This window comes from Aristolochia californica, unplaced genomic scaffold, assembly GCF_029961685.1.
Source record: "Aristolochia californica isolate CCGP_79_NKW_82.1479 unplaced genomic scaffold, dmAriCali1.0.hap1 SCAF_16, whole genome shotgun sequence".
Classification (NCBI taxonomy): domain Eukaryota; kingdom Viridiplantae; phylum Streptophyta; class Magnoliopsida; order Piperales; family Aristolochiaceae; genus Aristolochia; species Aristolochia californica.
This window is the reverse complement of record NW_027181837.1, coordinates 20,224,731-20,248,244: the sequence shown is the minus strand read 5'-3', so window position 1 is coordinate 20,248,244 and position 23,514 is coordinate 20,224,731. Positions and strand designations below refer to the sequence as shown.

General features: G+C 37.2%; 2 protein-coding genes across 2 annotated transcripts; one reads left to right on the top strand and one right to left on the bottom strand.

Annotated features, from left to right (window-relative positions):
• Positions 1-3,746: 3,746 nt before the first annotated feature.
• Positions 3,747-4,709, top strand: LOC137953907 (probable protein phosphatase 2C 39). Its single transcript, XM_068801457.1, has 4 exons — positions 3,747-3,884; positions 3,989-4,265; positions 4,361-4,515; positions 4,665-4,709. Exons 1-4 carry the CDS (start codon positions 3,747-3,749, stop codon positions 4,707-4,709), a joined length of 615 nt encoding a protein of 204 aa, XP_068657558.1.
• A 3,258-nt stretch (positions 4,710-7,967) lies between these two features.
• LOC137952982 (DNA-directed RNA polymerase 2, chloroplastic/mitochondrial-like) lies at positions 7,968-22,932 on the bottom strand. Its single transcript, XM_068800137.1, has 20 exons — positions 22,734-22,932; positions 21,601-22,634; positions 19,941-20,147; positions 19,692-19,825; positions 19,428-19,494; positions 19,209-19,267; positions 16,391-16,508; positions 15,995-16,108; positions 15,749-15,880; positions 15,229-15,645; positions 14,849-14,899; positions 14,438-14,508; positions 14,063-14,147; positions 13,560-13,712; positions 13,360-13,434; positions 9,902-9,991; positions 9,709-9,756; positions 9,483-9,597; positions 9,287-9,390; positions 7,968-8,889 (listed from the first exon to the last, which is right to left on the bottom strand). Exons 2-20 carry the CDS (start codon positions 22,534-22,536, stop codon positions 8,779-8,781), a joined length of 3,087 nt encoding a protein of 1,028 aa, XP_068656238.1. The 5' UTR covers positions 22,537-22,634; positions 22,734-22,932; the 3' UTR covers positions 7,968-8,778.
• Between the last annotated feature and the right edge of the window lie 582 nt (positions 22,933-23,514).

The window sequence follows — 23,514 nt, the reverse complement described above, 5'->3', positions numbered from 1 at the left end:
CACTGAAAACAGATTTCAGTATTAGTGTCCCCAAATGAAAAGTATGATATAAACAAGAGAATGAGTAATCTTTTAAAATATACTTAAAGGGGGGGTTAGTGCACATGACTCAGGACATAATCTTCATGCGTATTACGCAGTTCATGTCCTGGTGTCGTTTAGGGGGGGTTAGTGCCCCAAAGTGGATTCTTGAAGATCAAGTCATGTCCAACATGAAGATCATGTCATGTCATGTACATGAAGATTAGGTAAGAATTTGTGTTAGTGTTGACGACTTCATGTGCACTGGAAAACAGTTTCCAGTGTTAGTGCCCCAACATGAGAAAAACATAAAAAACAAGAGAATTTCTAAACCTTTACAGTGCACTTAATTACAACATAATCCTTAAACCCCAAATTAGGTAAAACAACTATTATTACTACATGAATAAATTATTTAATGTATAATTAAATATACTAATATATTTATTAATTGAATTAGATATTTTATTGTACATTAATATGGTAATTACATGAGCCAATGAAATAACTACATGATTAATTACAAATAATAAATAAATAACATTATAAATAACAAAAACGAAAGTAATACGTTGAGTTATTAATTTATTAATAACATATGATATACTTTAACCTAAAAATGAATAATTTAAGAGAAAAAAATGATCTAATCATAACTTTAACACACTATATATTTGTACATAATATATTTTATGTATTATTAATTATTAATATATTATCACAAAATTTAAAACTATTGGTTTAATTAACTATAGCAATCGGATAATTATGCCAAAAACAATTTATCAAATATTTATTTTAACAATATTTTAATTATGACTATTAAATCACTATTTTAATATAGTAACTGTAAAATAAATATATTAAATAAATAAAAATAATTAATTACAAATAAAAATAATTATTTTATAAATAAAAATAATTAAACCATCGTCGTCTTCCTCAGCTGCGAGCCAAAGGGCAACGACGATGGCGACGGGGACGGGCTAGTAGGCGACGGCGATGGCCAGCGACGACGGTGGGCAATGACGATGGCGACGGGGACGGGCTAGTAGGCAACGGCGACGGAACGAGAGAGGGCTGCGGGAACGAGAGACAGTTGCGGAACGAAAGAGGGTTGCGGCAACACCGAGAGAGGGTTGTGGAAATGAAACGGCAGAGAGGGTGTGCGGCAGAGAGCCCCCCGAGAGACAGCCCTGCTCGCCGAGAGAGAGCCCGCGCGAGAGTCATGTAGATGACTCTCAAAATCGGGCGGAAAGCACTTTCCGCCCGTTACTCTTGAGACATGAACTCGTGATTCATGTATATTCATGTACATGACATGAATTTCGGCGCCCCTTAACGACATCAGGACATGAACTGCGTAATGCGCATGAAAATCATGTCCTGAGTCATGTGCACTAACCCCCCCCCCCCCCCCCCCCCCCCCCCCCCCTTAGGGGGCGCCGAAATTCATTCATGTACATGAATATACATGAATCAGGAGTTCATGTCCCAAGAGTAAACGGCGGAAAACATTTTCCGCCCGATTTTGAGAATCATCTACATGACTCTCGCGCGGGGTTGTCTTTCGGGGCTCTCTCTGCCATTGCATTCCCGCATCCCTCTATCATTCTTTGCTCCCTCTCTCGTCTCCATTCCCGCAACCCTCTCTCATCTCCATTCCCGCAGCCCTCGCTCATCTCCGTTTCCGCAACCCTCTCTCATTCTCTGCTCCCTCTCTCATCTCCATTCCTGCAGCCCTCTCTCATTCTCTGCTCCCTCTCTCATTCCCGCAGCCCTCTTTCATTCCCGCAGAGCACGGGAGGTCGAGCTCTGTTGCAGAGCTTCTCGGCCTCCCTCTCTCGTCTCGGCGTACTGTCGGAGCGCCGCCTCTGTCGACATTGCCCGCTGCCGTCGCCTTTGCCTAGCCCGTCCCCATCGCCATTGCCGTTGCCCGCTACTGCGGAGGAAGACGAAGATGTTTAATTTTTCCTAAGTTTAGGAAAAATTAAACTATCTTCATAAAAATCATTAATTTATAATTTTTATTTATAAAATAATTATTTTTATTTTAAAATTACTATATTAAAATAGTGATTTAATATTCATAATTAAAATATTGTTAAAATAAATATTTGATAAATTATTTTGGCATAATTATCCGATTGCTATAGTTAATTAAACCAATGGTTTTAAATTTTGTGATAATATATTATTAATTAATAATACATAAAATATATTTTGTACAAATATATTGTGTGTTAAAGTTATGATTAGATCAATTTTTTCTCTTAAAATATTCATTTTTAGGTTAAAGTATATCATATGTTATTAATAAATTAATAACTTAACGTATTACTTTCGTTTTTTTATTTATAACGTTATTTATTTATTATTTGTAATTAATCATATAGGTATTTCATTGGCTCATGTAATTACCATATTAATGCACAATAAAATATCTAATTCAATTAATAAATATATTAATATATTTAATTATACATTAAATAACTTATTCGTGTAGTAATAATGGTTATTTTACCTAATTTGGGGTTTAAGGATTATGTTGTAATTAAGTGCACTGTAAAGGTTTAGAAATTTTCTTGTTTTTTATGTTTTTTTCATGTTGGGGCACTAACACTGGAAACTGTTTTTCGATGCACATGAAGTCGTCAACACTAACACCAAGTGCGAAGATGATCTTTATGTACATGACTGACATGATCTTCATGTTGGATATGAACTTGATCTTCAAGAATCCATTTGGGGCACTAACCCCCCCAAATAGAACATATACCTAAACAGATAATTAACCAAAATAAACATGGTTACTACACTTATAAGTGATTTAACCTGTAGCATTAAAATATATTAATATCATAATTAATGAAAAACTATATTATATTACTTAATGATTATAATTTATTATAAATTAATACAATAATTACGTGTGACTAGAATAAATTATTAAAAATAAATAAATAAAATTAAAAAATAACATAAGCAAATATAATAAATAAATAAATTATTTTTTAATAACATAAGATATATTTTAACATTAAAAACCACTAATTTAATAATTTAATAAAACAATTAATATATATATATATATATATTAATATATATTTTTATGTATTATTGATTAATAATATATTGTCACAAAATTTAAAACCATTGGTTTATTTAATTATAGCAATGGGATAATTAAACCAAAATAATTTATAAAATATTTATTTTAACTATATTTTAATTATGACTATTAAATCACTAATTTAATACAGTAATTATAAAATGAATATATTGAATAAATAAAAATAATTATTTTATAAATAAAAAATATAGATTATTATTTTTATGGCGCTGATTTAAAATTAAACTTCAGCGCGTGTTGTCTTCCTTAGCGTCGATGATGGCTGGAGACTATGGCGGGCCAACGGGCAACAACAACGGAGGTGAGACTATGGCGTCCCGCGCTTCTTGTTAATGATTTGGAAAAAAGGTCTGAATCAGCTTTCCTCGATTTGATTCAATTACCTGACGTGATTCAAAAGAAGTGAAATTCATTTTACACTAACAGCTTAATCTAATGAACTAAGTAATTGAGTAGTAATTGATTCTGGTTTATTTTGGAAAAGGATGAGCGAGCATGAGTGTAGACAGAACGTGACGACGATGAGCTCCAATTATCAGACAAGTCTTTCTGGCATGAGTACCATCTCGTGGAGGGAAAACAAGGCCACGAAATGGAAGACTACGTCGTAGCGCAGATCAGATCAGCTCATGGGAATCGGTTGGGTTTGTATGCAATCTTTGATGGACATTCTGGTCAACATGTTGCAGATTGGTTGCAGTCCCATCTGTTCGACAATATCCTCGACGAGGTGAGCAGTTTATTATCAGATTTTCATGGTTTACCTGATCTTCATATCTAATTTCATTTCATCGATGGGAACATAATTAGCTGCTGTTTTTTCCGTACGATCAGCCAGATTTCTGGACCAAGCCGGAGAGTGCAATCAAGAGAGATTACAAGGAAACAGACAACGAGATTCTGGACGAAGTAGTCGGTGCGAGAAGAGGAGGCTCATCTGCAGTAACAGCCATACTGATCAACGGGGAGAAACTAATAGTAGCCAATATGGGAGAGTCCCGGGCAATTATATGCAGTAATGGTGCTGCAAAGCAGCTTTCAGTCGATCATGAACCCGAAAAGGAGAGAGACATGGTTGAGAGTAAAGGAGGTCTTGTATCCCAAAAGCCAGGTAAATTAAGATTCATTCTCTCTTCACTTTAAAGGATCGCGTTTCAAACGCTCGTATCAGAGATCGATCGAGCTTCGATTATGAAATGTGTTCAGGGAACGTGTCACGCGTGGATGGGCAGTTAGCAATGACGAGAGCTTTCGGAGACCAGTCGCTGAAGCAGCAAATCACCTCGAAACCGGATGTAACGACGGAGATGATTGACCAAGAAACAGAATTCATCATTCTCGGTAGCGACGGATTGTGGAAGGTGACGTTCTTGGGATTCTTTAAAATTCGACGATATTTTTATGTGATCTTACAAAGAACACGTATTTACGGGAGGATTCTACGTGCCATGATATTCGTCAAAGTTAAGTCATCAAATAATGTAAATAATGCTCTGGTTTCTCCATCTAGGTGATGTCGAACCAAGAGGCGGCGGACTCGATGAGGGGTATTTAGACGATCCTCAAGCGGCATCGGGGCATTTGATCCTAGAAGCTCTCTCCAGGAAGAGCACCGATGACATATCCTGCATCGTTTTAAGTTTTTTATTGACCACCCAAGTTTTTTATGAACAAGCATTACCAGATGTGATCAAGAGTGTTGATCTAGAACTAGAAGTTTAGTTTAGAGCTTTTTAGGTATTGTTTACCTTAGGCCATTTAAAAGGCTTACTGTTCTGTTCAGAAGAAAACAAACTGAAAAGGGGAAAATCAAGAATGGAAAAGCACCTACTACAGTCGGCTTAAAGTAATTATTCACATTCCGACCCTCCCCACTGAAAAAGCTAGTCTTCGGAACTAAGTTTCCACAAGTCACCATCATCGCCACAATTCTTCCTTTTCACGGTTTCTTCCTGGAGACCCGAGTCCAGCGAGTCTCTTAGCCTCTTCAGACCCAGCTTTAGCAGCCGCTTCTCCTTCCCTTGCCCCGCGTCGTTCTCTGAAACTTTGGTGCAACTGGAAGATGTGGTTGGAGTACTCTTCGCAGCAGTGCTGGGACCTTTAAACGGGAAGCTGAAATCTTCCATCTTGAACTTGGGCTGCCAGGTGACCTGGTTTCTCGTCAACGGCATTTTCTCGTTCTTCCGGACGAGTAACTGAACTCTCTGCGCTTCTCTTTCAACCAGGTTAAAGAACTCCTCGACTTCCGGCGATTCGGCCTCCAATCCATCTTCTACCCTGCCTGTTGGCCCCGTCCCCCCCTCCATGCCTCGAAGAGCACAAGAACAAGAGCCTGAATCCTGAAATGCGTATTTCTCGAGGCAAAATGGGATCTTCTGCCTGGGGGACGGAGACGCGGGGATTCCGGTCATGGAAGGGTTCGGAAGCCCGGCCGAAACCACGACGCCGGAGTCTAGACTTCGTCGTGGAGGGGTGGAAGTTGGGTCATTTATAGAGACGACGGTTTCCGCGTGCGATTTGTGAAAAACGAAAACGAGAGACGAGGTCAATGTGAATTTTTTTGAATTTGCTCATTTAAATGACTTAAATGCCCTTCCCTACTGCCCTAAAATACGAACAGAACTGCAAAATGATACAAGTACTTCTCAAATATACTAAAACTGTGTACATAAATGGACAATAATCGTAATTTTCGTAAGAATCAAGGCTATAGAGATAACTTAAATAATTTATAAAGAAGTAAACATCTTAGGACTAGTAAGGAATTTGGCAGGAAAAGGGGGATGGTGTCGTGAAAGAGATGTTACATAGTGGTGATGACGTCATGATTATGACGTAAGAATGATGGCCCAGATGTCGGTAGTTTTCCACGTGGCGAGAAACACGTGTGAAATGATGTATTCCTTCTGTCGAATTTATTATTATTATCATTATTTGTTTGGTGGAAAAAGCTGCTTACGTGGGTGTTAAGTCATCCCAAGTCTTATACCCACGTTAGATATTTAGAAAGATATTCTCAAATTGGTGGCTTCAAAATTATGTATCAAATAAATATTAAATATAGTTTTTTATATAGATTTATTTATAAAAATAAATATTATAGATCCAAGTCCTATTTAATTTTTAATTTAATTAATTAATTTAATTAAATAATATAAAAAATGATTTTTTACCCTTTAACGTTTATTTATTATTCCTTATGTATAATTTGAGATCATTTTAATGTTACCAATTTTAATTGATAACTAAAGATGATGATATTTTTATAAGTATAAAAAAATAATATTTGTAGTAAATAATATAACCTTTTTAAGAAGCTAGATTTATGTCCAACCTCATTTTATTTCCTAATTAAAAATATAATTATCAGAGTGGTTCTTTCCACTCTTGTAGGCGGTAGCTTTTCGCACTTAACAGATCGGTCTTTTGGGTGTATTGATTAATTGATGTCAATAACTCAATACTTTAAACGGATTTTTTTGTGTGGAGTTGGCCTAAACTTATTGTTAAACCGGTTGGCCTAAATACCCCCGTTTAATGGATAAGAAATTTAACCCAAAATTCGGACTTTGTCGATCATTCTGATGCATTCTGATTGAAAATTTAAAAGATATAATATAAATATTGTAATATTTTACAAAAAGAAATTTTGTATATGAATATTAAAAATAAAATAAAAATTCAAAAACTCTTAAAAAATTAACCTTGTCCCATTTATGAAATAAATATTAGATTTTAAATAACTTCTTAGTCGAAGAGATTATTAAAAAATATTAAAGAGTAGCATTTGGCTTATCCTTAAAAAGGTCTAAACGTGAAAAATCACTCTCACCAGTCAAATCACGATTCAGGAAAACATTCTCTGCAATCTACGAAGACGAATCTAAATCTATTTTTCTATTCTTTACGGCTTCTCTTTTCCAATTGGATGTAACAGCCATCTGAACTTGAATCCCATATCCAATCTTCTTCTTCTTTTTTTTTTTTAATTAAACTTTTTTTACAAGAGAGTCACCCTGATCAATCACGGGTCAATTTGTTTTTATTCAAAAATCACTGGACATATTCTCTTTTTAAAAGCTTCAACGTGTTTCAGGCAAGGCGGAGAATCGATCGTACGCTCCGTGTTTCAGGCAAGGCGGAGAATCGATCGTACTCTCCGGGTTTAGTGAAAAGAGGACTTTACGGAAAGTAATGAAGAAAAGCTACGAGTGATTGATTAGCTTCAATTATTTGGCTACCTCTCTGTTAATCGACATGAAGTGATCGCTCAGGGACGAAGCAACTTCCGGCAGTGAGAGTTACGTTGGTATTTTCTGAGGCAAAGCAACCAATCGATTTAATTTCTCTCTCTTGTCTTCTCTCTAATATTTACAAGCCAAGCTGATATTTGTGCCGTATTTTCGACATAATTTGCTTTAGATCCGTATAAAATTTGCTTATATTATCAAAGAATATTGAAAATATACCTATTTTGTAATCTTAAAACTGTTTGGATCTATGTTGAAAGATTATTGGTAAAAATTTAAGGTTAAAAATTAGTTTCCAGAAAACATGAGACACTAACTGTCACTAAAAATGTATTTCTAGTAGAAATACCTTTCTAATATTTATTGGATAAGGCACTCATAGGACCTTAGTTATCACAATTAAGAAAGGAAAAAGAATGCTACATCCATTTAGTTGCTAATTTATTTGACAAGCTTAACAATACAAAGCTCAGACATCAGTTTAAAAAAAAGTTTTTTTTTTTTTTTTTTTTTTTACACTTTCATGGTAAAAGGTTGAAAGAATCGTGGAGCTGCCAAAGAGATACAGCAGCACATATATTTTGGAAATGAAGCAAGAACAGTGAGAAAGGGCACCTGTGATCAATGGCCACTAGAATGAATTTTTCAATACGAGTGAGCCATTTGAATCCAAGCAGAGAGTCATCAGATGGCAGTTCCTCACTGATCTAATGAGAAACAAGCTTAATTATCCTCCATAAAAAAATTCCTCTTGCTAGCATCTCTACTTCAGGCCGTTCATCTAGTTTGCATCGATAGACCCCTGTTGTATTCAACTTAGGCACCGTGTCTTCTGACCCCAGTCAACTGATCTCCTCAATGTCAGAAATGGATAGCTGACCCAGCAGGATTCCAGGCATAAAACTACAGCGAGGAACATTTCTCCAGTTGGTGCGCCTACCTGAAGACACTTTCATGATCTCCAATTTTAACTACAACAGAAATTCATCCACCTCAATCTACAATCTTCATTCACTTCATCCTTCCATCTCAATGCACAAACCTCTTTGAACCCACTGTCACATCCTTCCCTTCTGTATAACTCGAATATACAAATTACCACCCATAAGCTCAATATCCAAATGGATCGCTCAAGTGACTGTAGCAGACACTGGTCTCCTTCTGAAAGAGCTTGAAGGCCATCTTGTCAGTATATACACCAGCAGCTGGGGCAAGTAATGGTTTTGTAGGAACTTTCTCCGCTAAATCCACCAGTATGCCCACCTCACATATCAAAGAATTAGAAATCTACCATGTGCTTGCCACCATAGAAAAGCTGACATGAAGCTGCCACAAGTAGGCATTAACGCAAATATGAGAAGATCAAGAATCCAATTAGTTGAAGAAGTAAGCGGAATCAAGGACTTCTTTTAAGTCAAAATCTCCACGCTCAGGTAGAGGAGGAAAGCTCAGCGATGGAAAAGATTTCTGAAAGCTCTCCAGCAACTGCACACATTTAAAAATAGAAACAGCATTCAAGACTTAGGTGCCCAGGAAAAAAAAAGATGTTTGCAGTAACCACAGCTTGTAAAAGGTTGGGTGCAGAAAATGCATGCTTCTGATGCACATATGACAGCGTATGGAAAACCATAAGAAATTTTCACATCCATGGGAATTTTGCAACAACATCTTCAATTGTTGGAAACTAATCATAAGAAAAGGAGATAATTGTGTAGAAATAATAAATAGAGAAAAATAAAATAAAATTGAAGAATGACATGAAAGAGAAATATTAACTGACAAAAAGAAATTGCCATTCTTTAATGAATATATGCTCCTGCATCCTTAATACTCTTTAACTATTTGAGATTTTAAAATGCTTATTAAGAGTAAGGATCTTTACATTCTCCAATATTGGTTGCTCATACAGCTCCACAAATTTTTCTCTGAGTATTCTGTTCATATGGTCAACATCACACGCATGTGTCCAATAAGAGTCATGAACTCCTGTATCAGGAAAGGCAAAGTATGACTATTAAGCATAGATGACCAACCAAAGGAAATGAGCATTCTTAAACATCAAAAGTTGATCCATCAACCTGCAAAATTCAACCCCGCTTTCTTGCATGCAAGTGCAGTCATCATCATGTGGGAACCATCAAGGGAGTGGACAAAATTTGGAGGAAAAGCAGTTCTCTGACGCTTCACCATGATCTGCAATAGTAATCGATGTCTTTACTCTTTAACAGCAATAGCAACACATAAAACGAGATATACATAAAACTAGAACCACTGAAGGAGTAGAAATTGTAAGTTGATATGGACCTTATCAGTTTCCCGTTTTAAGGTCAAAACCTGAAGAGATGTTTTAATCTGCAGAACAAAAGAAGAGAACTCATTCACATGAAAGACAACATTGGGGGTCAACACATTATTGCCTTTTAGAAGAGAAAGAAAAGGAAAGAAAGTGCTGTGAAATCTACATCTTTGACTGTCATCATATAGCTGGAGGACTTACAAGATGCCTTCCTGCAGCTCGGTATGGCTGGACAACTGGAAGGCCAAGAGGTGTAGTCCATCTCACTGGCTGATTTTCTGATGCAATCACCTGTTCGTTCAAGATTGCAGTCAGTGTTTATAGCAAACTGGTAGTGAAGTAATACAATCATACGTAGTAACATGAAGAGTACCAGAAATAGAAACTTCTAGATTTTTTCCCCTTTGATAATGAAAAATGATTCATTAAGGAAAAGGGCACAGTTACTCTACATGTCAAGCTGCTGGATCTTCTTATGAGTTAGAATTCTTTTCAATATTCAACTCAACTACTTCATGAATATTCAAGTGTTTAGTTAAATGTTTATCCACAAATTTGTTTTTTGTCTTGGAAAGAAAATGTTTATCCATGAATTTGTTCCAAAAGCATTGTAATCGAAACCCCAAGAAGGCATTTTTTTCTGTTTGTCTTCAACTGAACCTAAAAGTCAGAACAACTAATGCGGGTTTTGGGAAGAAAATGGCATACACAGAAGGCATAACATATTAGCAAAGGAGTTTCATTTACTAATTGCCATTAAAGAAAAGTAACCTTCACTCTCAGGTCATGGACTGCCCAAACTACCAATACATAAGCATGTACTTATTACCAGGAGATCTCAAGACAGTCTTCTTCAAATTCAGATCATAGACAGTTGTTGTACTTTCATTTTCAAAATTTTCCACTATTCAAAATTATAAGACGCCTCAATCAGTGTCCACCAGCATATCTTGCCTTCCTGAGGGATGAGCTGCACCTCTCAAAGCCTGTTCATCTGTTCAGATTTTTTGGGCCTGGATCACAATAGAGAATGTTTTTGGGTACATACTTTTTGGTTGCTTTGGAAGATTTCGGGAGGAAGCCTCCTGAAATTTGGCAAGTCAGCAAACGGAGCGAACCGATTTATCTGTGTTCAAGGGGATACAAGCCCCTATTGTTTTGCTAAAAGACCATCAGAAAAAGACATTAAATGAAGTGCTGGGGTACAAGTCTTCTTTTCATGGCTAGCAGAGTACAAGTCTTGTTTTACGTTAGAAAAGTACATATAAGTCACATCTTCCAATAGTTGCATCCAAGTGACCACTGGTCATTCAATTGCAAGTTGAGTTCCTGTCATTATCTATGCCACACAAGCAGGCCTTCATTGTTGTTCTTTTATTTTCTCGTGTCAACATTCTTTTTCAATGTTGATTACAACGAGCACAATACACCATATTCACTCAGTGCAGCTTGAGCCCAAGACCTCACATAAAAAATCCCAATATGACCATTCATCAACCCTTCTACTTTCTCTACATCCATTCTCATCCTTTTGTTGTCAAGTGATCATGACAGAACCTACTTAGGCAGACACTTCCTGAAGAGCAAAAACTTATTGAAGATACCTACCATCCTCAAAAGGGTACTGTTTTAAAGATGGAGAGGATAGCTAATATGGACAACCAGTATGGAAAGGACTAACAGATCGTCCACTTGAGACAGTTTCAAGCCTTAGAATAGTTCTCCAAATTATTTGCCCCACACTATATAAAGTTGTTACATTATATTTGGTCGAGATTAGAATATTTACTTCGTATAAATATTCCTCTGATATGAGGAGAAGTAGCACTTCATGTATTTTGGCCAGGGGGCAAGACAAAAGCAAGGCAGAGACCAGAGCATCTCTGTCAACAGCTAGTATACTAATAAAGGCAGTATTTGCTCCTGAAATCTTAAACCCTTGGAGAGCTCTCATGCATGAGGAATATACCATTTTCACGGATAGGAGTACCCACAAAGGAGGAGAAAGACTTCTTAGTCAGGAGCCAAGAGAAAATATGTCCCAGCACTCGGTCCACCACACGATCAGCAGCTTCACTTTTTCCATCAAACCTCCTTCGATTGCGTTAATTCCAAAGTCCCCACATGATGAAACTAGCACAAGCAGAGAGCATCACCTTTCCGAGGCCAGGAAGGGAAGTACCAAGGAGAGACTTACTGAATGAAAGCAAATCAGCCGCCATGCAGAATTGCAACCCCAACGTGCTAAGAATGGAAGTCCACACCTTCCATGAGAAGATGCATTGAAGCAAAATGTGACTTGTCGTCTCAGCATCTGTGTTGCAAAAAGGGCACAGGGAGTCAATTGAGGGGTGACCTCTTCTTCTAAGCACGTTTGCCGAGAGAATCTTGCCATGACAAACACTCCACATGAAGAATTTTATCTTAGGAGGAGCACAAAGACGCCATACAAAATAGATCTCATGTTCCGGTTGAGACGGATTCCAACCATTGATGAATCCGAATGCAGATGATACCGAGAAAGTGCCTCTTTTGTCTGGCCACCAAATAAGCTTATCTGCCACCAAAGGACGAATTTTTATCGAAATACAGAATCCATCAAGCGGCTGGCCTCCAACACCTCCGTATCCGAAAGATCTTTTCTGGGATGGAGGCTCATACCACCACCCTCAAAAGCATCGGCCATTGATATATCTCTACGGGTAGAGAATAGAAACAGGCTTTTGAAGGCATTCTGTAGCGGCTCTTACCCCATCCATGGATCATCCCAAAACTTGAGGGATCTACCGTTTCCAACAAAGAATCTACTGTCAGAAGAAAATTTTGGAAGAAGCAGGTATAGTGCTCTCTAAATTGAAGATAGACTGCTCCGACTACCCCCTGACATCTACCAATGAGCGATACCACAAAGCTTCGCAAAAACCATTTCCTTCCAAAGGTTTGAAGAGTGAGTATTGAATTTCCATAACCATTTTAGGAGCAATGCTTGGTTCATATCTTTGGACATATCATTGATCCCATGTGATTTAACAGAGTTTTGAAAATTTTAAAGCAACCTTTCATGCAATACAATAAATGTATTATGAGCTCTATATACTTGGGATACATTAATCGAATTCCTTTGATTAGATCTCATTAATGTCCTAAAAGTAGATGTATAGAAAAGATACAATATGGAATGGACTAAAGGAGAATAAAGGGAGAAAAGAAGGAGATAAGAGAGTGGGAGCAGCAGCACTTGAGGTTTCATTGAACGAGGGCTCAGAAATCGAGCCCTCTTTTAATAACCTCACTTGAGTAAAAATACAAGGAAAGGACCATTCTGCCCTTCATTAAAAACACACTCATAACTTCACAAACACGAGTCAGAATTTAATAAAAATTGAAAACTAGAGTCTTAATATGAAGTCTAGCTTTCTGTAAGTTTATGAGATCCATATGAGTATGTGAAATCCAAAATACCCCTATACCAGCATTTTAATAGTATTACTGTCAGCTTTTGTCTCCTCCAATCATTTACATGTGAATCAAACTATATTCATATATAAGTTCATCACCTTTAATAACCTCAGGACACTTAGCAAGCTCCTCACTGTCTAATGAAAGTATCAAAAGCCTCCTTCATATAACAAAATATGAAAATTATAACATAAACATACCTTTGCACAGTCACCAAGCCAGCTCATTATATCTCTTGCAGCTTGAAACATCTCACCGAGAGCAGTTAAGGTAACCTGTCCAAGAATAACACATCATCTCTGTTTCTTTTATCCAGTCATTTGAAATGAGCTTCTAGGAGTGTATCATCAGCTGAGAAGTTACACCTAAAAAGGGCATTCGAGTTAGAAAGTTAGGCTACCTTGGCAGCATAGGAAGCGGCAATAAATCGCTCCTTGTCATCTGATATAGCATTCCGCTCAGATAACCTTTTCTTGATCTGGTCACGAGCACCTATATAAGTTACACCATACACAGAGGTCATGACTGTCTGCTTCACTAGCTTCCTGTCCACCTGAAACCACAGAATGAAACTAAGCATGAGGTCTAAATATTGTTCATATACATCAACACACATAAATGTGTTGGTATTTTTTCTTATTCTTCCTTTTTCTCTTTATTTTCCCACATCCGTATCTCCCTTCTTCTATGAATCACAAATACTCCTTTGAATGATGAAAACGTGCAACAATAATTTACACATCAAGCATAACTAAGTGGTAACAGGAATTCTGTTTAAGAATTTATGGAACGAAAAAACATGGGAAATATGTTTGGATATTCTAATTTGCCCGGTGAAATGATGCTTTTTACTTTTTAGTTGGTAAAATCAACTCATGGCCAAGAAAAAAACATAAACCTAACCTCCTTGACAAGAAGCCTGGCTATCTTTGCATTAGGATTCTTTTCTAGGTCCTCTTCAGCATCACGCTTCATTATTTCAAGGACTCTGTAGAAAACAAAACATTGAGTAGATAAGCCACAGAAGCCTTTCTAAATTTAAATATGAAACCATCTTTTCACTTCACATGCATCAAGAATAAAAACTGAATTATTTGTTTTTAAATGACAACTTTCAGTAACTGAATTTTTTTTAAAAGATCATCAATCTCTAGAAGCAACTTTCACTATAGTGAAAACTGGTGGGGTACCATAAGATCCAAGAAGTCAACTGCATGAAAAAAATTTAAAAGGTTAGCAAACACTAAACGTTTAGTAGTCCCAGAGAGGAGATAATACCTTGAAGCAATTCCTGAGTAAACATCTGCAGGCTTCTCCCCTGCAACAAGGTTCACAGCAGCAGCCCCTAACTGAGTCAAAGCAAGTGCATGCAGTACAATGTCAATAATGATATATTGATCTTTGTACTTTTATTAGTTTTCATCTGTCTTTTTACTTTTCTTGAATGCTGATAATAACAAATTTATCAGAGACTGGATAAGTATCCTCTTTTTCTTTTCTTTTTTTTCCCCTGCAATATAGCACGTGAGTGAATGCAAAGGAGGACACAGTCATGAGCACCACATGCTACAAAGATCAATCCATGCTTAATAAGTAAGTCATAATATCATTCATACCAAAACCAAGCATCTGAAAGAAGAATCTTCCAACAACTAAAAAGAACCATTACAAAGCAAGAAAAAGTATTACCTTGTCTCTGCCAAGGGCCGCATAGTGTTGTAAGCCATTGCATGAACCATCCTAGAAACAAAAATGGAGAAAGGTACATGAGAAGTATTCTCGAATCAAAGTCCACAGCTGAAGTTCTCATTGGCTAAAGTTACACAACAGAATAGAACAACGAGATATACAATCATTCAAGATTTTGCAAAACAACCAGTTTGCAAGTTGGTGTAAACTTTGTAAGCTACAGCTTAATGTGAAAGGTAAAACAGAGGTGCCTCAACCTCCAGCAGTAAACTAACACCCTACCATACTAGAGTCAACAAGATTTTTCACAGCACAGAAAACCAGCATAAAAAAAAAGAAAGGGAAAAGAAGAAGAATTAGGAAAAAATGAAATACAGAACCTGATGAACAGGCATATGGGAAATGGTGGTCTCTGGTGAAGAACTTCTCAAAGCTTCAGCAAGACTAACGCAGACTGCCAAACACTGAAACGGGTCTTCAGCGCCCAGCCACCACCTCCTACCCTCGAGTGGTCTATCTGCTGAATCAAATATATCATCCAAGTGATTCTCAGTAAATGCAAGGCGACCATCATATGATAATTTATCCACACCACCCGCATATAAATTTGCCAGATGTATCTTCAACCAGTGTAAGCCTGACTTCCCAAGTGGGCGCCCTTCTGCAAACTCAAGGATCCCTCTGCATACATCAGAACCAAGATGATTTAAATATGGGTGCATAGGATATGCCCGACCTCGAAAGTCTAGGTTGTGTGGATAGAAAAAGCCTTCTTCATCCTTCATCTTCCTTGCAACCTATTTTTCCACAAAAGAGATAGTATCAATATTTGCAATCATGGACTCTTTATTTTCAGTTTTGAGATAAGAAGCCGGAAGTAGAGCATAAACAACTTCTTACAGCAAGTTTAAGTTCTGTATCACAACGCTGGGAATGCTTTTCACTGTTTTCTTTCTTCACAGATTTCATTTGCCACTTCCATTTCTTAATAAGATCTTCATCTTCAGTGTCTGGCTTCTCTGGCAAAGAAACCTGCAACAGATATAATGATAGTGGCTTCAGCATAAAGATGATTTGTAACACAGAGTGTCTCGCATAGGATTCTACATTTGGAAACCATTAACAATGCATGGTTGGTTTACTTACATCATCACGGTCAACTAAATCAGCAAGACGGCCACCACTAGCCCATATTCTATCAATAACACTAAGAATTCTTTTATTAACTCTCCATTCAGCATTGCCAAGTGTATCCAGGGCCTGGATGGTACCAACACAAATAGCATTACTGAACTGCTAAGTAGCTGTAGCAATTAAAATCATAAATAAAATGATAATTTTAACAAACTGATGCATCCGAAATAATCCATTAAAGTGTGAAATGAGACCAGCCAGAAATACTTTTTTTTTTTTGTTGATAAAATCAGCCAGAAATACTTACAACACCAAATCAGGTATCTAAAATAAAGATCAATAGGCTAATGCTAGTTTTACACCCTCTATACTGATCTCGAGAAACAAATAAATACTATGTATTCATACCTCAAAAACAGGTTTCAGTTGCTGCCTTGGAGTTGTTTTTATTGCTTGCCGCTGTTGTCTTGCTCCATGTGTCCTCATAACATAAGATGGTAAGAACAAGTGTGCTCCTTTATCATATCTGTCAGTATGAAATTTCAAAACAGAAAAAGGTCAAGCTTGCACATTACTCAACAATGATAATGCATTCTAAAAAATGACAAATACCTAGCGATAAAAGTGACCACCACACACCTACAGCATCCAACTCTGCCTCATCACAAGGTAGTGTACTTCTTTAAAAATAATAACTTACAGGCAGGTATTCTTGACAGCATGTATGGACAATACTGTACATGAAAGATTGATGCCAAGAAATTACCACTTTGAAGCAACAAGCAAAACAACATTTTTGGACGTATGACTTACAGTTGTGGCTTTTAATTTGAGCATTGAGTTAATTACTTGCTTGTTATAGGACTGAGGATATATTGGTTACATGTATTGGAACTGGATATAAAAGAGAAATAAGGACTAATAGAACAAAAATACCATACTCTCCATCTCTTTGATTCTGTGTTGTTTTGAAGTGTTAAAATAGGATTTCCTCTCCACTACCCTTTTTTTTCATATTGTTAGCGGTAAATAGGTCTACCAGTCCATAGTTGTGCAAATGCTCCACATCCGAGGCTAGTTGTTGGAGAGAAGTAGTAGCATGTGGAAGAGTAAACCTACATTGGTTTAAACTTGAAAAAATAATGTGTTTTAGTTAGGGAAGAGGCCCTCAATTCTGGGTAACAGTTCTAGGAAGAACCAACCCAAATTTAACAAAATCATCAACAAAAGTAACTTACCAAAATATCCCAATATATGTAACAGAGAAATAAGTACCATCAAGAATAAGCCAGAAAAGATAAAGGACATCTCTCATACTAGAAAAACGAAGAGAATCCTAGAGCTAGGGGTGGCAGTGAGCTGAGCTGACATGAAAGCAGCTTGGGCTTGGCTCAGTTCCCAACTGAGCTGAAGCCTAGAGCCAAGCTCAGTACCTACGATGAGTCAAGCCCAAGTCTGGCTAAGCAAAGCTTGAAGGCTCACGAGCTTGATCGAAATGGTAATATATTCACAAAAATGCCATTTGTTATGAATAAGATGGCCCCAATTTTATACATCGCACAACTCAACCTCAAAACTGGTTGATATTGAACTCTACAATGCAGTGATGCTCCATGATAAAAGATGTAAATAGGAGAAGAGAGGAAGAAGAAAGAAGAAAGAGAGAAAGATGAGAGAAACTTGAGTGCATTGAATGGCACCCAATGGGAGAAAAAATTAACCCCTTTTTCTATTCTTTACTCAAGTGACGTGATGTCTATTTACATAAATATTGGAGCACATGTGTCTAGTAGCTCCAGCTTGTTACAAAATACCCCAAACTCACGCTTCCCAAAGCTTTAGTAAAGATATCACTAAGTTGGTCACTTGACCAAATAGGAGGTAACAAGTTCTTTCCTCATTTGATTTGGAAGCCTAGCATTAGTGGTATATTCACAGTCGTTTCAGCCTATTCCCACATCAAGAATCATAGAAGAGAGATTGTTCTTTCCTAAGTCGGGCCAGTTGGTATCGTAGATTCCAACATTGTAGAGGTGACTGCTCATTATTTTGGTTTGAAGATTTTCAAAGACCATCTTCAAGGGAAGTTGCTGATTGAGGGGGACTCTAATGTGGTCATCCGCTGGTGATCAAGTTCAGCCTTTTAGTGGCATTGGCCATTTATTTCATATATTACAGATATTGTATCTTCAATTACATGTACTTCGAATCACATTCCTATGTCAGCCAATTCTTTGACTGATAGGCTAGCTAAATTTGGAACTTCCCAACAATATCTCATTGTTTGGGACAGTTCCCCCTCCTTGTAATCTGTCCTTGTAATCTTGCTCATTTGAGCCTTTCAATATAACTCAGCACCATTGAAAAAAAAACAAATTCTTTCCTCATTACAACATCTCAATAAAGTGGCAGTCAACCACTATATATGTTTAGTTCGTTTGTTAGACACCGGATTGCTTGCAATGAAAATAGTGGCCTAGTTATCACAATACATAGTCATGAGTTTTAGTAATATGTAGGTTTAACTCCTAGATAACAAATTTGACCCACATTAGCTCACTTATTGTGTGAGTCATTGTGTCTTTTTCAACAAAAGCTTTAACAATTTGTTTTCATGAATTTTTTTTGTACTTGACAGTTTTGGTTATCAAATCTGAGCTCTGTAATTGTATCCATCTCTTTATGGTCATGCACAGACAAGGCTACAGCAATTAGACCATAGGAAAATTAAAGTTCCGTTTAAGGCTATGTCTAATTATTGTTTCCTTGTCTTTAGGAGGTTAGTTTTTGGCATTTCGTTTCAATAAATGTCCATCATTTTATTTTTCATCATTTTGTTCATATGTTTTTTGTCTTCCTTTCTTCCTCTGCCATTTGTTTTTGTTTTTCTGTTCCTTCTATTCTTTTTGACCACTTGAGCTTGAGCTCAGCTCGAGCTTGCAGACTTTTGAATAAGAAGAGCTCAAGCTCAGTATAAGGCTTCCATTCAAGCCTAGATGATTAGCATCAAGTCAAGCCCAAGACTGCACATGCTCAGGCCTGAGCTCAGGCTCGGCTTGGCACAACTCAATTCCACCCCTAGCTAGAGCCTACATTCAAAGTAACAAAGGAGAATAAAGCAAGAGAGCACAATAATATCATACTGCTAAATCCACATAAGCCTCTTTCAAATCAGAACCTAGAATGAATTAAAACAAAATGAGAAGTTGCAGAAGTAGTATCGTACCCTGACCAATTAAGTGGAGGCACCAACATAGGCATGTATGGAATCACCATGTGCCTTGCCTGACAAATTACAAAAAGTATCTTATTTTAGAAAAACAAAATAAAAATAAAAATTAGTTTGGAATCCAATTGGTAGAAATATAGAATCCCCACAAAATAATACTTGGTCCAAGCTTAAGTAAACTTCAATATCTATTGAAGAATGATAAATGGCACTTACAGTTCTATCAAGACCCTGAAGGACTAACGAGTCGCATTCAATAACTCCATATCTTCTGCTGGTTTTCCTGTATGAAAAATCCATTTAGAACAACAAAAAGAAAATGATTGAGTACAGTCTTTTGCTGATGTTACTCAAACCATGACCTGAAGAGAGTATCACAAGAGGGAAGAGAGAGAAGATAAAAGGAAATAAGCTAAATGACCATACAATTTTCCGAAGGACACTATATTGTAAGCTAGTAAATGAGCGTAGAGATATTACTGTTGGTCTCTAATGACATTCTTGAGTGAGTGTCTGAATGCGGGTCGAATATCAGGAGGACCATCTGGATTGGAACCCACTGGAGGTTGTATATAAGCTGTTTGAATAAGCAAGTCAATCAGACGGCTACCAACCTGAAATAGAAATAGTTACTTGGTCTTTGTCCTTATGCTGAAAATCAAACCATAAGAATGTCTCATTATGCTAAAAATTTAAAAGAATAACTATAAGAATGTAAAAAAAACAAACCTTTGCTTGAGCTTCTTGGCCCCAAGGTTTTGAAGTGTCCAGACCTTTTACAATATGTTTTACTTGAACATGCTTTTGCTTTTTTATCAAAGAAGTCACTTTTTTCCTTAAGAATTCCTGCTCTTTCAAAGCAGGTTCAAGCTCCTCTCTGTCTTTCTTCTCATCATTCCTTTTCTTTGTTTTCTCCAAAAGCCTGTGGATCCTAGCCTGACCCATTAAAAAGATATTATTACATTTCAGTATCATGCCTGACTACTCAAAAGACAAAATTTTAGTATTTGGACCACAATCATTGTTTCAAAAGGAAAAGTCAAGCATTTCCAGCAAGTCGATTATATACAGAAAAAAAAATTATCCTCATCATCATCTTTAAAATATGTAGCTTTAAGGAAATAATGCTGAATATAGTTGCCAAACAATGAGGCACCTTCAATTCCCCGAATAGAAGAGTAGCCACAGAAGAACTAATCACAAAGCATGTTAACAAGCGGATAAGAGCTAGAGAGCCATGGAGTGAAGGGGTTCAGCAAGCAGAAGTCAAAAAGTCAGACCAACAGAAATTGCTAGTGGTGTTTATTGCATACTTGAGCAGCAAATGATTGAATAACTGTAATAAACAAGGTTTATCAGGTAGGCCAGAATAATAATTTGAGCCAATCAACGGTGTGAAAAGGTTTATTGCTATAATAGTAGAAGCAGCTCACATTCTCATCACTAATGCAAAAAATGAATAAAAATGAAAAATATTTACTAAAATACCTAGAGTTAACTGCAAAAGAAACAATCTGTTCACAAAAAAATTCAGTTCCCTGTTGAATGCACAAATCTCCTTTACCCCTGGTGAGACTTGAGCCCAAGTTTTCACACTAGAAATCCTCCCGTGTGACCATTGAACCAGAGGCCACATACGACATAAATGCATTTTCATATAGGTCAAGGTACTCTTCCTTTTTTAATCTATTTGGGTGTGTATGACTCTCCTGTATGACGTAAAGAAGCAAGTTGAAGATTACTTGGATCAACTTGACAAATTCAACTCCAAACAAAAGGAGCAAAAATGAAGCCCAAGCCCATATTATTTATGATACTTATTCTTTGTTTTGAACATTTTGTTAATAACGCATTTCTTTGAAAAGGATTTAAGACAATTTTTTAAGACACTTTTATCCTTAATAAGTAATAATGATTAGGGCTATTTTGCCTTTTTTAGACATGTTCTGTCTTATGTGTCTGTTTAGGATTGTTGTGACATACCAGTGATTAGAAAAAAGAATTCAAGTAGCCATCTTAGCTTTTCCCTATTCTCTAATTGTGCACTTATATTTTCAGCAAGGAAAACCTTAAATCCTTGACAATTTGCTGCATCACCATATCACTCCCTACATTACTGTCACTCAAGTTTGGAGGATCTAACCATAACTTCTTCTTTTTTTGATAAAAAATCATTACTTATTTAAAGTACCGTAACAACTTTCAGTTCAATAAGAAACTCTTACCTTTAAAACAATATGCACTGACACACTGTTCTTTTCAGAAAGTAGTTGAAACCAACACATCATTCAGCATCCTAAGGGTACAGAATCTACTTCAATATATAAATCAACTTGACATGGAACGAGCAACAAAGTCACAATGATAAGAGTAACATAAGGTTACTCACCTCCTGTTCAATGGCTTCACCGATCTGACAAGCTGCTTGAACGACTCTGGCAGACCCATGTTCCCCACCAGTCATCACCAATCCCATCAATTTATGCATAGTAATGACAGACATCATATCAGGTGGCAACTGTTGAAAATAAGGAGCATAAGCTGGCTTAACCTTAGCCTCGCTACACAAATGCTGGTCGGCAGCTATGGCATCCTTTAGTGGCTCAAACCAACCAAGGAACAAGGACTTCATGTATGGCAAATTCGGAGCTAACTTCCGCTCACACATGTCAGTCAAAAGCTCTTTATACTCCTTTGCTGCTTGTTCCCATGCTTCAGTTTCAATCTTTACCTGTCTTCTCCTCAGTGCAAGGTATTTTCCTTGACCCCTGCCTCGCATATTTCTTGGTGGCTTCTTCTTGAAATCAAGATCTTTGATTTGCTCTCCGTTACTTAACTCCTCTAATAACCCTTGCATCTCTTCAATCACTGACCCTTCTTCCTCGGATGAGACAATCTCAGACTCAACCTCAACCTCAGCAACACTTGCTAAGCTCTTCACTGGATTTAAACGAGAAGGTGCTATATTTCCTGAGAACCCATCGAACCTTATGCCCGACGCCACTCCCTCCCAGAAAGATGGCTTATGCCTGCATGAACCTATTTGGCGTAACTCCAATCTCAAGCAACTATGCACCGCAGGTGGTTTCATTCGCTCTCCAAACCCTGAATTGGAATGTGAACCGAGAAAACTACAGGGAAGTAGGGAAGAAGAACAGCTATGGGACCTTATTCTTCGCAAAGAGGCTTGGTTGGCAGCGGTACGCCACATCACTTTCGGATTTGTTGATAGCTTTGGGTGAAAATTCGTGAGACCTCGGAGTGGCAAGAGACTACCAAGTTGTAACCCGTGATTTGTAGAGAATGGAGTAATACTCTCGTACATGAAAATTGCGAGCTCTCATTACATCCGCGATGCTCTACTAACAGAAATTGGAGAATCAGTCGCCACCTCCTTCACTTTGATTGTCGTCTCTGTCCTCGCTGAGGTATTTGACAGACTGAATGCTCAAAACAAAGGATTTTCTAAATCTAATAACTTAACGGATGAGCATAAAAAAACTGTGGGGAAGAAAACCCTACTTCAGGCTTATACTTTAAAACCTTTTAGTCAAAGTCCCTTCTTCCCATCCAAGTTGTGAATGCCGCAGCTGGAAAATGACGCGCTAGCGAGGAGAGCAGTGATCGTAAGGAGATTGGAGAACTAGAATTGTAAAGACAAGAAGCAGAAGATGAAATCTGCAGCGCTGATAGACGCTCCCGCAATGGAGCAACTGTTTGATCGTTCGTTTCCTTGAGCGCGCAAGGTTTACGCCGTTTCTGAGCGAGGGTTTAGGGTTTAAGGAGCTGTGGGCCCAGTCAAAAGTTAGATTGGGCTTGCGTTAACCTTGGGCTGGGCCTCCGAGGAAGTTTCCTGCCGTGGTTAGGAAGTAAGGCCTAGTTTGCAGCAGCAGAGCATCACTCCATGTGAATTTGGATCAGTCTTATCTTTTTAAGAATTTGAAACCCTACATTCCAGTTTTGCTTAAAAACCACTTAAAATTTCGGTTTTGTAGGGTGAAACACACTAATAAATGATCAAAATATAATTAATCGAAAAAAAAGTTTTTTGCCAAGGATCTAAACTTTATTGACTACAGTTGTTCTCATTCAAAGTTATCGAGTGCGAGGCTAAATTAAATGTTATTCGAAACCACGAAAAGATCAATGGCTGTCCCTCCATATGAAATTTAATTTTATGACATCAACAACACTTCATCTTACCTTTGGTCCAATGAAGTTAAATGGTTTGTTAGAGATTGAACGTTTATCTATATTTAGATTGATCAGTTTATCAAAATCATTTCATGATTTTGGGCAAACT